This window comes from Loxodonta africana, chromosome 9 (genome assembly GCF_030014295.1).
Source record: "Loxodonta africana isolate mLoxAfr1 chromosome 9, mLoxAfr1.hap2, whole genome shotgun sequence".
NCBI lineage: Eukaryota > Metazoa > Chordata > Mammalia > Proboscidea > Elephantidae > Loxodonta > Loxodonta africana.
The window spans coordinates 45,336,105-45,352,908 of NC_087350.1; the positions used below are offsets into that span (position 1 = coordinate 45,336,105).

At 52.1% G+C, this 16,804-nt stretch overlaps 1 protein-coding gene across 1 annotated transcript in view; it reads right to left on the reverse strand.

Moving 5' to 3' along the window:
• NCS1 (neuronal calcium sensor 1) overlaps nt 1-16,804 on the reverse strand; it is a 55,591-nt gene that overhangs the window by 9,957 nt on the left and 28,830 nt on the right. The window contains exons 2-3 of the mRNA XM_003407582.3: nt 13,229-13,253; nt 538-676 (exon numbers count right to left, since the gene is read on the reverse strand). Of these exons, the coding sequence (XP_003407630.1) occupies nt 538-676; nt 13,229-13,253 (164 nt within the window). The remainder of the gene's footprint in view (nt 1-537; nt 677-13,228; nt 13,254-16,804) is intronic.

A 16,804-nucleotide genomic window follows, 5' to 3' on the forward strand; every position in this document is an offset into this window, starting at 1 on the left:
AAAATAAAATTTAAAAGAAACACAAAAAAGTGACTAAATAAAAATAAAATGCCACCCCCCCAAAAAAAACAGTACCTACCCCACAGAGTATTCGTGAGACTTCAATAAAAATAATAAATGTTCAGTAAATGTCAGTGATGCTTATTAATCCTATTACTATCCCCAGAGGCATTTACGTTTTGTGCTTGTAAGAGAAAGCTCAGGGTGTGCATGTGTGAGTGTGTGTGTGTGTACAAGTGTCCGTGGGTGCATGTGTGCACACAGTATACGTGTGCATGTGTGTGCATGCATCTGTGTGTACATATGTGTGGGGCATGTGTGCATACGTGCACATGAGTGCACTGTGTGAGTGGGCACGTGTGTATATGTGAATGCTTCTATGTGCATCTGTGTGTGTGTGCATATGTGTGTGTTCCTTCTCCAGAAGGGAACATGAGCAGGAGAGAGTGGGTGTGGAGATCCTGTGGGAGCTGAGCAGGCTGCTGCAGGAGGGAGGAGGCTCAGGGCTGGCACAGGCCCCATCCATCCCCAGCTCACCTTGTTTTCGTCAAAGACATTGAAAACAAATGTGGCGAACTTGGTGGGGTCTCCAAAGGGGAAGAACTGCTTGTAGATCTTCTGGAAGCCCGCTGCATCCAGCTGCCCACTGGGGCAGTCCTTGATGAAGCCTTTGTACCTGGAGGCAGCAGACAAGGCAAAACAGGGTAAAAGAGACACAACATCACCTACCCACCAGGCGCTCCTGCCCAGGGCCCAGAACAGCTGAGGATCCCTGTTCAAAGAGATGGTGCCACATGGAGGTCATGGGCACACACCTGGATGTCAAGGGCACGGGTTCACACCTTTGCCTCACGCTAGCTGTGTGACCTTTGGCAAGTGGCTTCACCTCTCTGAGCCTCATCTGTATGAGGAGGATGAAGGTTGACATGAGGATTAACCCCGATACTGTACTTGGCTACCTTGTGTGTTGCGATAATACTAGAAGCGATGCCACTGGTATTTCAAAAACCAGCAGGGTAACCCATGGTGGACAGGTTTCAGTGGAGCTTCCAGACTAAGATAGCTTAGGAAGAAAGGCCTGGTGATCTACTGCTGAAAATTACCCAATGAAAACCCGATGGATCACAGCAGAATATTGTCTTATCACAGTGCTGGACAATGAAATACACAGTGGCCATAACAATGGACTCAAGCATACCAACCATCAAGAAAATGACACAGGACTGGGCAACGTTTCATTCTGTCCTACAAGGGGTTACCGTGAGTCAGGGCCAACCCGACGACACCTAACAACTGTGCTCAGAGCACGTGGTTACTCAGCCCATGCTCAGCCTGGGGGAGGGAGGGGGTAAAACAAGACTCATGAGAGCAACCTCTCCAAAGCCGCGCTCTTGCACAAGGCACTCCCGTCTCCCCATCTTCTCCACTGAGCCCCTCTGGACACCACAGACAGCTCGGTGCTAGTGGGTAGAGCATATGGCCTGGCAGCTGGCTCCTCCCACATGCCTGCAGCTCCCCCCCAACACACACCTCCCCCAGCCTCTGTTGCCAGGGAAATGGGTAAACTAGCACCAGAGCAGTGCAGCAAGCTCAGAGGGACTCTGGTTTGTTCCAAGTGGACTTAGCGCCCCTGTATCCCCAGGACCCAGCACAGGACCTGCCAGATACCCCACCCGCTGATGGCAGTCCAACTCTTGGGCTGTGGCTTTGCAGTCCAACTCCGGGATCTGCCTTCACCAGCTGCGCAACCTCAGGCATCTCTCTGAGCCTCACTTCCCTCATCTACGAAGAAGGGACGGTTATCACAGCCATCTTGCATGGATCAAGCAAGATCAGGCATGTAGCACACTTGGTGCAGGACCGGCATATAGAAAGTAAATGCAAAGGTGTGTCGTTTTTAATCAATTCACGAATTGGCCCCTGTGGGTAGCGTAGCTCCCTTCCTGAGAAGGACACTCCTGGGAGACAATTCCTAGCACAAAGGAAAGCTAGAATGGGGATCTGCCACTATCAGTCACCACCACTGGGCCATGCTCTTTGCTGGGAACTCTGCAAATTTTATTCTTCTTGAATGCCCCTAATAGCCCTGTGAGCAAGGTACTATGGTGATGTCCACTTTAAAGATAAACTGAGGCTCAGCAAGAGAAGCTCGCTGGCAGCCCTGACTGGAGCTGAGGTGGGGATGGAAGGCAAATGTGGAGGAGCCCAATGCTCAGAACAACTGGTCTGCTCAACTCATACCTGCCCACACCTGCTCTCGGTCCTAACCGGGGTCAGCGTGGAGATGTCACACCCACTCTAACATCTGAGGAGAGGGTTCTGGTAGTATTGTGCTCAAAGTTGCTTATGGCCCTGTGATTAGGGTCTAGAGAGTGGGAACACGTGGAGAAACCACTGTTCCCTTACCTGAGAGAGGACAATCTAAGGGACCTGGGGTAGATGGCAGACACATGAGGGCCTGTCAGGACACGCAGGGCAGGTGGGAGCCTTGGGAATTCTGCAGCTGAGATGATGGGGTTGGATGTCAAAAAGAAAACAGGACAAGACTCCACCTAATGACTTCAGCTGTCCCCTTATGGAGAGCAGGTTGTTGAGTGCCCAGAGGGGGAGGTGGGCGAAGACCAGACAAGAGTGTGATGTGGTGGGATGTTTCATTCTCCGAGTTAGGCTGAAGCAGGGACACAGCCATCCCAACATTGTTCACAGCAAGGTGAGGTCGTCAAAGAGGCTAAGCCTCCAAAGGTCAGGCTGGTTCCACCCTTCTCTGCCCACCCCCTAAGGCAGGTCCTGCTCAGCAACTGAGGTCCTGCCCACTCTCACTATCAGCCTGTAACCATTGCTGTTGAGTTGATCCCGACTCATAGTGACCCTACAGGACAGAGTAGAACTGCCCCATAGGGCTTCCAAGGAGCAGCTGGTAGATTTGAACTGCTGATCTTTTGGTTAGCAGCCGAGTCCTTAATCACTGCGCCACCAGGGCTCCCACTACCAGCTGTAACGGACCCATGACAACAGGTCCCAGTGCCAGGCACTAGGCTAAGCCTTTGCGTATAGTTCCTCATTCAATAGGGATTCCTGCATAGCTCAAAAATACTAGCCAAAAGATTGGCAGTGATAACCCACCCAGAGATGCCCCTGAAGACAGGACTGGTGATCTGCTTCCAAAAGGTCACAGCCTTGAAAACCCTGTAGAGCAGTTCTACCCTGCACACATGCAGTCACCATGAGTCGGAGTCCACTTGACAGCAACAACAACCTCATTCAATCACCACATCATCCCTTTGTGGTAGATTTAATTATCCCCATTTCACAGATGAAGACATTGGGGCACAGAGAGGTCAGGTGATTTGTCCAAGGTCCCACAGCAATAAGGGGAACTTGGAGCCTGTGCTCTAACCATCAGCCTTCTCTGTCTTCCCTGATCTCATCCCTGCCAGTCAGCCTGTGACGCCTACATCAATCCTTCCTTAGCATGTGATGACCCTGGCCAACCAGAATCCCTCCACCCTGTCCTGGCAGGACCCTCAGGATCTACTGGCTTCTGCTTATTCCCCCAGTCTGCTCTCAGCCCCTGCTCACACTGGCCATGCCAGAAAAAAACAAAGCAGGGGAGGAGAGTCAGCAACACTGATGCCACAGCAAGTATTAGGTAGAGAAGGGACACAGCCCTCTCCCACTCCCTTCCCATACAGCTGCCTGCTCCTTGCTTCCTTCCCAGCTGGCTGTTTCAAAACCTTTCTGGACCATAGACTCAGGGGACATCTATGTCAACGGGCACAACATAGTTCTTAAAGATAATGAATGTTCTTTGGCGAGTAGCGTCTGGGATCTTAAAAGCTTGTGAGCAGCCGTCACGATACAACTATTGGTCTCTTCTAGTCCAGAGCAAAGGAGAGTGAAAAAACTGAAGAACCAAGGGAACAATCAGTCCAAAGGACTAATGGACCACATGAACCACAGCCTACATGACCCTGAAACAAGAAGAACTAGACGGTGTCCAACTACCACTACCAATTGCTCTGACTGGGATTACAACAGAGGGTCCCAAACACAGCAGGAGAAAAATGTAGATCAAATTCACAAAAAACATCAGGCTTACTGGTCTAAGAGAGACTGGAGAAACCCCTGAGACTATGGCCCCCAGACACCCTGCTAACTCAGAACTGAAGCCACTCCCGAAGTTATCTTTCAGTCAAAGATTAGGCAGGCCTATAAGATAAACAATAACACACGTGAGGAATGTGCTTCTTAGATCAATCAAGTATACGAGGCCAAATGGACACCTGCCCAAAAACAAAGACAGGTCTCAGGAAGAGACAGGAAAATTGGACTGCTGGAACTGCGGAACCTGGGGTGGAAAGGGAAAGTGGAAGAGTGCTGACACAATGAAGAGACTGTAACCAGTGTCATGAAACAATTTGTGTATAAATTTTTGAATGAGAAACTAATTTGCTCTGTAAAACAACAACAAAAAAGTTTCTGGTTCAAATCTTCGCACCAGGGCCTGGGACTGAGAGCCAGGGAGAGGGGGCATTTCTGGGACAAGAGCTGGTCCACAACCCCGGGCCCCCGGGCCAGATGGTCCCAGGCAAGGGGAGGAGACATGCCTGGCGCCAGGACTATTACCAGCCCTCTCTGGATACAGTGGGAGATTCTTTCCTCTTTGTGCTTCTGTGTACTTTCTAAGTTCTCTATAACAGATCGGTGTTACTTGAGTGATTCTAAAAGGTTATTTAAAACAGTAATGATAAAACCAAACGCACCCAAAGGCCTCTCCTGGACCTGTCCCTGTGGGTGGCTCACAGCGCCAGCTGTCAGAGGAAGGAAGGCAGTGCTCTCAGGCAGCAGCAGCAGGAGCCCTCAGCGCTGTTAGTGGCATTCATGGAGGGTGGTGCGGGAAGGCCAGCCTCAGTGGGAAGCTTTGGGAGAGGCCTGTCTGGTTACCCCTGCAGAGGCTGTCACTGTCACCGTCCCTGCAGGGGCCCCAGCGCCCTTTGGCACCGTTAGCAGGAGCCCCAAGAAGCCCACCCCTGCGACGCAATGTCCATTAGGGCTGGCTCCAGTGGCTGCACCAGCTTCCTCTTGCCACCCCCTCCCCCTGCTCCTGTATTGCATACCCAGCCACACCTTCTGGAACTTGCCATGCCATCCCCAGCCTGCAAAGCACTTCTTCCTAATCCACTCATCCACCAAGTCCCAGCTTAGACATCATTTCCTCCAGGAAGCCACCCCAGCCCCCAGGTCTGAGGCTAAGGGGTCTCCTCTGCTCCTGCCCACCCCGCCCCCCGTATGTCCCCAGTACAGCAAGGACCACACTGTATCATACTTGCCTAAGCTCAAGACCATCCTCCACCGACTGAGCTCCCTGACACCACCATGCCTGCTGCCCAGCATGAGGCTGGCCCAGAGCAGGGGTTCAGTGTTTGTTCACTGGAATGAATGAATGAATGCATGGGCTGCCAGGCAGGGGCAGGGAGCCCAGGCATCTGGCTCATAGGTGTCTTCCTCCTGAGCCCCATGAACGGGACCTCTGGGCCAGAGGGCATGGGGGTAGGGGTGGGGGTAAGGCCTCCAGAGACCCTGGCCAGAACCCAAGAGCTCCAACAGGGGTGGTAAGAAAACCACAGGTCTACTTCTACTCCTCTGTGTACTGATGGGGAATTGAAGGCCCAGGGAGGGACGAGACTGGCCCAAACTCACATTGCAAGTTATCAGTAGAAACAGGGCTCAGACCCAAGGATCCTGCCTCCCAGGCTCCCCACCTCACCCACCCCTCCCAAGTGCCAGGCTGCACCATCCCAGTGTAAGTACCAGATACCCAAACATTACATAACCACATTGTTTGATGCCAGAGGGTGGAGGGGGGCACCCAGTCACCTCAGATGCCTAACACCCCACAAACCGTCACAGCGCTCAGGCCAGGATTTTCTGTGATGGGTCGAATCCTCCCGTCTCCACTGGCTGGCTGAGTCAGCACACCCCAACCACAGCCTGCTCATACACTCCCACCCCTGGTGTGGATCCACATACACACCCGCTCACCACAGGCAGCCCAGTGAGCTGCTGCCCCCTGTGAATTTCACGCCCACGAATTCCATCCCAAGGATGACTGGGAGAGGCAACTCCATCCCCCACCTCCATTCCCCACACCCGAGCCCAGCGCTCAGGCTCCAACAGGCCCGGCCTTCTCCCTCTCCTCCTGCCAGCCCCACCCTCTCTCCTTCAGACATGCTGCCGCCAAGGGAAGGTGCACCCATGGTGGGCCCAGAGACATGGCTCTGTTCCAGGCCTGGCCCTGTCCTGACACATGGTAGGAGGGATCCAGGACAATGCCCTTCCCTTCAACACCGATCAGTTTCCTGCTGGTAAAATAAGGAACTTAGACTAGATCAGGAGTTTTCCACCCAAGCAGTACTGATATTGAGGTCTTTGATTGGGGTGGTGTCCTGTGCACTGCAAGATGTTTGCAGCATCCCTGGCCTCTACCTCTTAGATGCTAGTAGTGCCTCCCGCTACTGGGACAACCAAAAATGTTACCCAGTGTCCTCTGGAAGCAAAACTGCCCCCAGTGGAGAACCACTGGACTAATGGTCCCTGGGGACCCCTGGGAGCTTGGGATTTTTTTCTGACTTTCCAATGCTCTGTAATCTAAGCCAGCTGAATAACAGCTGCCATTTAGGGAACAGCTATGGTGAGTGCGACACTTCCCAGGCATGATTTCACCAAATCATCTCAACAAGCTCAGGAGGCAAGTACTCTTATGCCCACTTTACAGATGGGGAAACTGAGGCTTAGAAAGGTTAAGTCCCCTCCTGACTCAGGGCCTTCATGGCTATTTTCTCCTGCTCAGCTCACTTTTTCCCTTCCTCCTCACACAGCTAACACCTGCTTATTCTTCTGGTCTCAGCTTCTGACTACCCCAGACTGGGTCTCGCCCCAGTACACAGACTTGCAGCCCCCAGTTCCCAGACTGGGCCTCGATGATGACTTGTGTCACTGTCTCCCCAGTGTATACTATGGTCCATAGAGGCATGAGTCGTATATTCTAGTTCACCCCAGAACCTGCATGTCCCACCACTGTGCCTGGCACATAGAAGGTGCCCAGTAAGCGTTGAACGGAGTCACACAGTGAGAAAATGGGGCGGCCAGGTCTGGAGCCTGGACTGTGCCACCATCTCCCTGCTCAGTGCCCTGATGGGGAGAAAGGGTCCGGGTCACCAACATCTTGGCAGAGGCTCAAAGCCCTCAGTGGCATCTTCTGCTTGATTTTGGATCCAGGGTGGTAATGACCATAGTCCTGGATGGGTGGCACAATCGCCAGCATGGTCAGGCTGGGGACAGAGTAGAAGGCGGCAAGGAACATGCCGGTATCACGATTCTCCCCGCAAACTGGCAACTCGGGGTGAACAGCAGGGTCAGCATTTCAGGGTGGGATCTCAGAAGGTGGGCACCCCACAGAGTCCACCACACAGGCCTCTCGGTGAGCAGCCACTCAGGCATGCAGGGTGCTGCCCAAGCCAGGAGGGCATCCACTTCTGACAAGTGTTTCCAGTGTGCAGTGGAGACAAGTGAGGGGGGGTATTATTATTATGAGTAATCTCTGTGCTTATTTTTCACTGGTTGTATTATACATGCATATATTTTGCAATATGAAAAAGGAGTTTAATTTGTTAAAAGTTTAAAGACCTAAAAAAGATGGCTTCCAAATCAGATCCAGGTTTGATCCTGGCTCCACAGCTAATCTGCGTGACCCTGAGCTGGTGACTTTCCCTTCCTGAGCCTCAGTTTCCTTATCTATGAAGTGGGAACCAATACAGCACTTGCCTTGGGAAGTTACGGACAAAAGCTGTGCTAAGGACTTGCCACGTGCCAAGCTCTAGACTGAGGACCCCACTACTACATACCAGAGTTGAGGCGCCACACTCAGTCACCCTCTGGGCTGTCCCATTCTGCCAGCTTTCCCAAGAAGTGGGTCCCAGCAGCTCTGCCCCCAAGAAGTCCTTGCTAATACCTGACTTCCTGATATGTGGGCAGGGCCTTTCAGGGAAGTGCCAAGACCTCCTTGATGCTACTCCCCACCCAGTAAGTCAGCATTCAAACAGAGGCTGTACATCACACACCTTTGATCAAGAACAGGGTTCTTAACCCTTTAGGTATCAGAAACCCCTCTGAGGATCAGATAACAAGCTATGGAACCGATCTCAGAAACAGGCTCGCCCATGAATACCGCACACAGGATTTCCAGCCACGTGAAGCAGCAGGTTTTGATACAGTGGCTGTGTTTGGAAACCAGCTCCTGAAGACAGGGTGGAAATGAAGAAGAAAAAACCTGAATTCAACACTGCATTCTTAAACTTCTTTAAAAGGGAGGGGAAGAAAGAATCCATGACTTCATAAAAATACGGAAGGCTGAATGCCACTTGCAAAACACTCCCTGACTTGACACAGAGCTTCCTCTCCCCACGCCTCCCACCCCCTCTGTCATCCCCCTGCAGCGCCAATCTGGGCAAACACCTGTGTCACCAGAAGACTCCAAGCACATCGTCTTCCCCAGTCTCTGCTGTGCCCAGCGACCAGCATATAGTAAGTGTGCAGTAAGGTTTGCTGAATGGACAGATGGACCGATGGACAGATGGATGAACGAACACTCTCTACGACTCATGGGTCCAGTTTCAATTTCACCTCTAATTCTCTGAAGGCCTTGAGCAGGCCCAAATGCTGTCAGGGCCCCAGTTTCCAAAAGGCTCCAGCTTGCTAGAACTTTCCGGAACTCACTGGCTTTCAGTTCCCACAAAAACCTTACTCTCTGGAACCCTGCTTGAAGGAAAGCCTCGAATCCCTCCATGCCAAGGGATAAATATTGAAGTAGCTGCTTTCTGCAGTGTGACAGGTGGGAAATAAATAGACGGATCAATAATAAAGCAAAACCCAAGCTGCAGTCAGTCAATCGCAGCTGGGACTGTGTAGCAGCAGCCTTGGCGAACTGTTCTGACATTATCTTTTCAAAAAACTCCCTTCTCGTCGCATTCCCTTCCCAGAGCTCCCTGGAGACCTGACTTCAGACAGTCTGGAGGAGGGACCCAAGCACGTGGATGAGGATACCTCCTCTTCTCCTCTGCCCCGATCGCTGCCTCCCCTTCTGTGAGGCTTCCCAGAGAAAGAGCCAGCAGGCCTGGGGCCCCACAGCCTGGGGAGGCAGAGGGAGCTGGACCCAGACCACACACACACACACACACACACACACACACACAGAGCTGTGTGACCTGGGAAGGTGTCTCTACCCCTCTGAGCCTTAGTTTCTTCATCTATAAAATGAGGCTACCCCTAAAACTTACCTCATGGCCCTGTTTTAAATGTTAGTACAGTGCCTGGCCCACAGATACCCAGTGGTTGGTAGGATGAGGTTATTAATAAGAGCCTTGCCTCCCTACCCGTGTCTGTGTAGGATGGTCTGGGATTGATAGCTAGCCCTGTTAAGGCAGCTGCAAAATTCCTCCTACTTCTACCCACTGTTTTTGTTACATTACTGCTGGGTTATTTGGTTATTATAAAAGTAATACAACCATTACTGAACATTTAGAAAATAGAAAATGTAAGAGAAAAAAGTACTCATAATCTATGACTCCCCACACCCCCACACAGCCACTACCAGCCCGGGGCCTGTCTCCTTCCCATCTTTGTTTTTCCCTCTGCACTTTTTCCATCACGCAGTCATGTTGGACGTACTATTTGTGCCCCGCTGTTTCCGCTCAGCATTACGTCGGCTTCATTTTCCATGATTATGATTTTCACAAATATCACCTGTAAAGGCCCAGAAATGCCTGCGGTTTCTTAATCAGCCCCCAGTGGCCTTCCTGACATTCCACTAAGTGAGCGGGGACCAAGATGGTCAAGAGTAGGGGATCTGGGGTGGCAGCAGGGCCCCAGGCTGGCTGCAGACCCCGACACTGGCTCAGCCTCTCTAAGCATTGGCTTCCGTCCGTGTCAAATACAGACAACTCCACCAGCAGCCCAGAGTGGGAGGAGTCCAGATGATGCCGTGGGATGCCTGGCTGGGAGCCCCAAACCTCACATCACTGTTACCTAGACTGCTATACACTGTTACCTAGACTGTGCTCCTGACAACCTGGGCCACTTCACCACCAGCCTCTCTAAGACTAAGGCAGGGACATGTCCCTGGAGGTCTGTGGAACCAGGCATGGGACAGCCAAGGGGGCTTGGAATGGCTCAAAGGCCTGTGGCTTGAAGCCCACCTACCCTGCCATGGGTCCCCCCAGGAGCTTGGGCAGGTCCTACATCCTCTGAGGCTCAGTGTTGTTGACTGTGAAATGGGCATGATGGGACCTTCACTGAGGATGAAACAAATGAGGCATGTTTGAGAGTGTGCCTAGCACACAACAGTGCCCAGGAAGTGTCTGGGCCATCTCTCCAGGGCAAGCCTCGCCCTCTTCCCTGCCTGGATCAGGCCCAGGTAAGCACAGCTCCTGGTGTCCCCTCCCCAGACCCAGTCCTCAGAGTCCCCTAGAGGAGGTGCCGCCGCGTGAGCAACCATAGCAGTGGCCAGGGCACAGGGGTGGGGATGCCAGCTTCTCATCTGTCCCTCGATGCCTACTCAGCAATTCTAGCCACTGACCTCCCCTGCTCTGACCCTCCTCAGGAGATGCTGGGCTTGTAGGTGGCACCAGGACCTTCCATGCTGTGTGTTCACTCATTCCTTATTCAAATATTGACCCACCAGAGCGAGAGCTTAGGTTCTGGAGTCTCTCAACCCCAACCCTACTGCCTCCCAGCCACAGACCTGGAACCTTCTCTAAGCCGGAGTTTCTTCATCTTCCACTTGGGGATGATAAACCATGGAGCTCGCAGGAGTCAACGGTGGTGTGTACTTGAAGCACCTAGGGTGGTGCCTATTGGATGCTGAGTAGCCATTATGGCAGGCCCTGGGGACATAGTGACAAACAAGGCAAAGGACAGCAGGGAGGCAGAGAGGGACATAAACGTTTAACTGCAACCCAAGGTGTCACATGGCGTGATGGGTGAAGCACTAGTCTGTGAGGTTAAAGGAGGCTTCTGGGAGGGAGGCCTGAAGGATGAGGTGTTAGTCAGGCAAAGGGGAGGCAGAGTATTCCAAGCAGAGGGAACAGCCTGGGCAAAGTTCAGGAAGCCCAGAGAGTGAGATGAGTTGAAGGAAAAAACAGTGGTTCGGGCTGGCCGTAGGTGGTACGCAAAGGGTAAGGGAGACAGCTGTGAGGCTGGAGGAGTCAGCAGGTGCCAGACTGAGCTGGACATTGGAACCATGCCAGGGTTGCAGGCTGGACCTCAAGGGCCAGGGAGAGTGGAAGCAGAGCCTGGCACTCTGAGCTAGTTCTTTAAAATCAACCTCTCTCTCTGTTGATATAAATAGAAATACAGATGGAGACGTTGTTGTTAGCTGCCCTCAAGTTGATTCCGACTCATGGCAGCCCCACATGCATGGAGCGTGACTGCTCCATAGGGTTTTCAAGGCTGTGGCCTTTCAGAAGCAGATCACCAGGCCTGTCTTCCTAGGAGCCTGTGGATGGGTTCAAACCACCCACCTTTAGTCCTAGTGTTTAACCATTTGTGCCATCCAGGGACTCCTAATGAAATATCAGGCAATCATAGCTATGACAGTGTAGACAAGGGTTTTCATTAGAAGAAAAAGTGTCCTCTGACTGCCCTGTGGGAAGGAAGGAAGGAAAGCGCATACAGATGGGGATCCAGAAGACTTCACAGAGAAGGCTGCTGTGGAGTGGGGGAGGGCTCAGGTGGCCCAGAAAGGAGGGGTGAGGGAGAGCCATGCAGACAACGGCCCAGGAAGGAAGGATGGGGCACTCCAGGAAGGGAGAGCTGAGTGACAAAGGCCTAGAAACAGGAATATTTCTGGAATGCCCACTTGAGAAAAGTGAAAAAGTGGGAAATGAGGTCAGCAGCAGGTCAGGCCCACACAGCCAGGCCTGGGATGCCAGACGATGGGCTGCTGCTCCCTCCACCTTCTGCTCCCCTTGCCAGGATGCAGCCACTCACCAGCCAAGCCCTGCCCACTTGGCCTGGGTATCCAGCAAGGGGTCAGCAGTGCTGGGCAGGCAGTCACAGCTCTGTTCTCTCTGCAACATGCACTCTGGGGCATGGAGGTGCAAGGGTGGCCCCTAGGGCCTGTCTACCACAGGGTGGGGAGCCCAGGCTTGTCCCAGCCCCCCAGCAGAGAGGCACTAGCCCAGGAGACTTGTAGCTTGGGTTCTAACCATGGCCCCACTATGGCCTGGCTGTGTGATGGCTCAGTTCCCCAGTGAAGACTGGACATAAGAACAGCAGCAACGACTGCCATCTCCTGGGCACTGAGCTATGCCCTTTGCTCATCATTCCTGTTGTACACACAGGGAAACTGAGGCTGAGAGGGGTTAAGTCACTTGCATGAGGTCACTTGGATAGGAACAGGCAAAGCCAGAACCCCAAAGTCTTTTTCTAAACCACTAAATTTTACTAGAAGGTCTCCAAGCTCTATCCTTGCCTCCCAACTTTCCCCCTTCCCCCAGCTCAGTTCATCTTACAGTGTGAGCCTCCACTGTGCTCCACATTCCACAATGACATACAATATGCCACTCTCCTCCCCTAGGCCCAGGGCAGGCATCACTAATCCATTACAGACCTCACTAATCACTCACTGCAATATTTTCCACTGTTCCATGATATCTAGCCTCAGGATCCTTAAGACATCACTCCAGGCAGTTATTTCAGATTAGAGATGGCATCCAAGAGGAAACCTATTTGAAATCCTTGATCCAGTCTAATCAAGCATTTTATAGGAGAGGTGATTAAGCCCCAGAGAGGGAAAGAGACTTCTCAAGGCGATACGGTAAGTTAATGACAAAGCCAGGCCTAGAACCCAGTCTCTTGACTTGTTTCTCATGAATCCTTCCCTTTGGTGAGCAGGGCCTGGAATCAACCCTTCAGGGCCTGGTGGTCATTACAGATGCCACACAAGGTGAAAAATCACCAACAACCCAACACCATCCCTGACCCCAAGTCCATTAAAACTGTATCAGCCCCACAGGAACAAAGGGATCTGGGGGCTGCCTGAGCTGCTTTGTGGATGAGCCACTCTCAAGGGCCCCCCCATGTGCTCCTGTCCTGGGCAGACTGTGGTCCTCATCAGTGCAAAGCCCATACTCCCAGGCCCCCTGTCGTTTGGAAAAAAGCAGCTACTCACCACTGCTGGACTTCCTTCTCGGTAACTGCAAGAGAAAAAAGAAAAATAGCCTTTTAGCTCCAGGAGGTGCCACAGGGGATAGGCAGGCCTTCACTGGGGAGCCCCCTTCCCTGCTCTCCTCGCCCCATGGCCTGCCTACCAGGTGGGGGGTGCCAGTCAGCTCTGAACAAGAAAAAGCTCCCCTGGTGAACAGTGCTGGTCAGGGGTTCTGTGTCTGGCTAGCCCAGTAGGGGACAAACACTACCCTCATCCCTCCCAACACCCACTGCTGCTGCTGCTGCCATCAGACCTGCCTAGAACCCTCCCACATTCAGGGGTCCCTTCTCCCTGGGGTCGTGGGGTGGGAAGGTAGGGTTGTCACTCCCAGGCCAACATTTAAGACATATTCTTTCCCATCTCTCAATCCCTGGAGACAGGATGGTCAGAGAAGGTGCTGCCCACCCCCCGGATGTAGGGGGGGCCAGCCCAGCCCCAGCAGCACTTCAGCACCCTCCCCTCCTTGGCCATCCCTCCAGCATCTCTCAGTGGTCAGCCTTGGGTTCTTTCACTGGAAAGGCATGAACTGAGCCATGACCCAAAAACTGGAACAAGCCCTATTAAGTAGCTGAACTTTGAGCCAAGCCCAAATAGTCATTCTTTACCGAACCATGAGACAAACCAAAAAGAAAAAATTTTTTTTCTGAAAAGTACTGAACTGGTTCAAGCTGGAACCAAACCAATGTCCCATCTAAAATCACTGAACAAGAACGTCAAACCACTTCCAAGGCCATACACATACCCTGCCTTGGGAGCAGAGCCTCGGTGAAGCTCCTCAAGCTCTCTGTGCCTCAGTTTCCTCATCTGCAAAGTGGGGATAATAGTAATAGCACCTGCCACCCAGAGTTGTGCTGGGAATTCAATCCCAGCACATGTGACAGCTCTTGAATCCCAGCAGGGGTCCTGGCACTTGAATGTGCTCTATATAGGTCTGCAGAATGAATGAATGAACAAATGAATGAACTCACAAAAAAGCAAAGGAAGGAACAAACAGCAAAGCGGGTGTTGGCCTGAGGTCAGGTAAGTAAGGGAACTGGAATCCTTCCGAGGGAAATGGGAAGGGAGGTCCAAGGGGGTGTCTTGAGTTGTTTGTGCCTAAGCAGACTTGGGGAGGCTGCTTTTCAAAAACCGCTGAAAGCAAGCTTTTAATAACTGCCAAATACTGGGTGCCCACTGCATGCCCAGATCTGTGCCCAGGGTGGGCCTCTGTGCTTTGGCTCAGCTACCCAAAGAATAGCCCTGATAGAAAACAGCATTACTCTGCCCTAACTCCAAATGGGGAAACTGAGGCACAGAGTGACCAGTAAATGGGGGGTTGGGGCTTTGAATTCAGGTCTGTGGCTCCAGCCTCCTCCACCCACAGCCTGGAATCCTCGACCAGTAGCACTCTCCTTCCCACAAGCCCAAGTCAGAGACTGAGGAAGAGACTTGTCCACAAGAGGCCACTGATAAAAATCAAGGGTCAGAGATGCCAGTTACCTGGATGGCCAGGTATAAAAGAACACAATTTTCCAAGAGAAAGTTCAGCAAAGCACATGGGGTAGCTGAGGGACAGGCATGGGGGTGGAGAGGGAAAGTGTCCCTGGTCTAACCCAGGCTGGGTTGGCCTGGCTCTGCCACCCACACCCAGGGCTCAAGGGGCCAATGCTGAAAGCCTGAACCTGAAGACACAGGAGGCCCCTCAGAGCACAGCTGGAAGCTTAAGGGCATGTACCCTGGAGCCAGACTAGACTACCTGGGTTCAAATTCAGCTCCATAGCTTACTAGCTGTGTGTCCTTGGGCAAATTATTTCCCTCTCTCTGAGCCTCAGTTTCCTCATCTGTAAGATGGGCTTGTTGTAATGATTAACGCATTTACTGCTGCTCATCTTCACAAGAATCCCACAAGTAAGTGTGATCTCCCAGTGAGGAGGCTGAGGTTCTGACAGGTCTGCTTACTTGCCCAGAAAGGGCAGGGTCAGGACTGTGCCTCCAGAGCCCAGGATGGATGCCAATTAAGTACCCTCTCCCATCCCACTCCCATCCACTCCAAAGCTGCTAATGAGGCTATACGACCTTGTGTGACCTTGGCAAGGGGCAACATCATGTGACACAAACAGCAGGAGCTGAGTGGCAGGGCCTTGGGTGGCAGGTCTATTGCTGGCCTTAGGTGGCCTTTGGCTTCACAGGGCCAAAGAAGGATTCCTTGAGACCCTTCCTCGCAGGCCCCAAGCAGCCTTCCCCAGATTCTCTCTGCCTCTATCCTCCCCTGTCCCCAGGCCAAGTCCTCAGAATGCAGCAGCCATGGGAAGTAGGGAGGGCACATGGTTGACTGCCCTTCCACCTCACACCTTAAAACTGGCCCCCACACAGAAGGCTGGGTGATCTGTAGGCAGCAAAGCCCCAGGGGTAGAGGAAACAAGCCCTACCAGCTGCTTTAAGCAGCTAGTTAACCTTTAGGAAACAGTTGAGGCCTTCAGGTATCCCCTGGCACTGTGCTAAGGCCGGCAGCTCTTAACTGCTTCACAGCCTGGCGCCTCAGAGGGCCTTGGAGGGCAACTCTCTGGGGGCCTGGCCCCTGCTCCCAGCCTCTCCACCAGCCAGGAGCTCTAGGCAGGGTCAGGCAGCCTCCTACTATACCAGCTACCACCCTAACCTTGAGGTGAGTCCTGTGAGCCTGGCTGTAACAGGTGAGGAAGCTGAGGCTGGGGGAGACAACCTAAGTGATGCACCAGAGGTCACTGCCAAAAAGAGGCATAGTAGGACCTCAGCCCAGGTCCGCCCCAAGCCAGAGCCTACGTTCTTAACATTCCGTCTGGGTTTCCAGAAGCTCAGCCATTCCCGTGCCACCTATGAGTCACTCAGGATGTTTCTTTAAAAAACCTTTGACCTTTGTTTTTACTTACTTGCCTCATCTACCTTCTGTCTAAGCAATAATAGCCCCCAAATTACCAGTGACATGCACTCATTGTATTTTTCCTAATACACAGTAAGAAATATAACTATTAAAATAAAAAATGCTTGCCCTTCAAAAGGACAAATATTGTATAAGACCACCATTATAAGATCTTGAGAAAGAGTATAAACAGAGAAGAACACATACTTTTCTGGTTACGAGTGGGGGAGGGAGGGAGGCTGGGAGAGGGTTTTTTACTGATTAATTAGTAGATAAGAACTGCTTTAGGTGAAGGGAAGGACAATACTCAATACATGGAAGGTCAGCTCAACTGGACTGGACCAAAAGCAAAGAACCTTCCAGGATAAAATGAATGCTTCAAAGGTCAGCGGAGCAAGGGCGGGGGTTTTGGGACCATGGTTTAAGGGGACTTATAAGTCAATTGGCAAAATAATTCTATTATGAAAACATTCTGCATCCCACTTTGAAATGTGGCATCTGAGGTCTTAAATGCCAACAAGCAGCCATCTAAGATGCATCAGTTGGTCTCAACCCACCTGGAGCAAAGGAGAATGAAGAACACCAAGGTCACACGATAACTAAGAGCCCAAGAGACAGAAAGGGCCACATGAACCAGAGACCTACATCATCCTGAGACCAGAAGA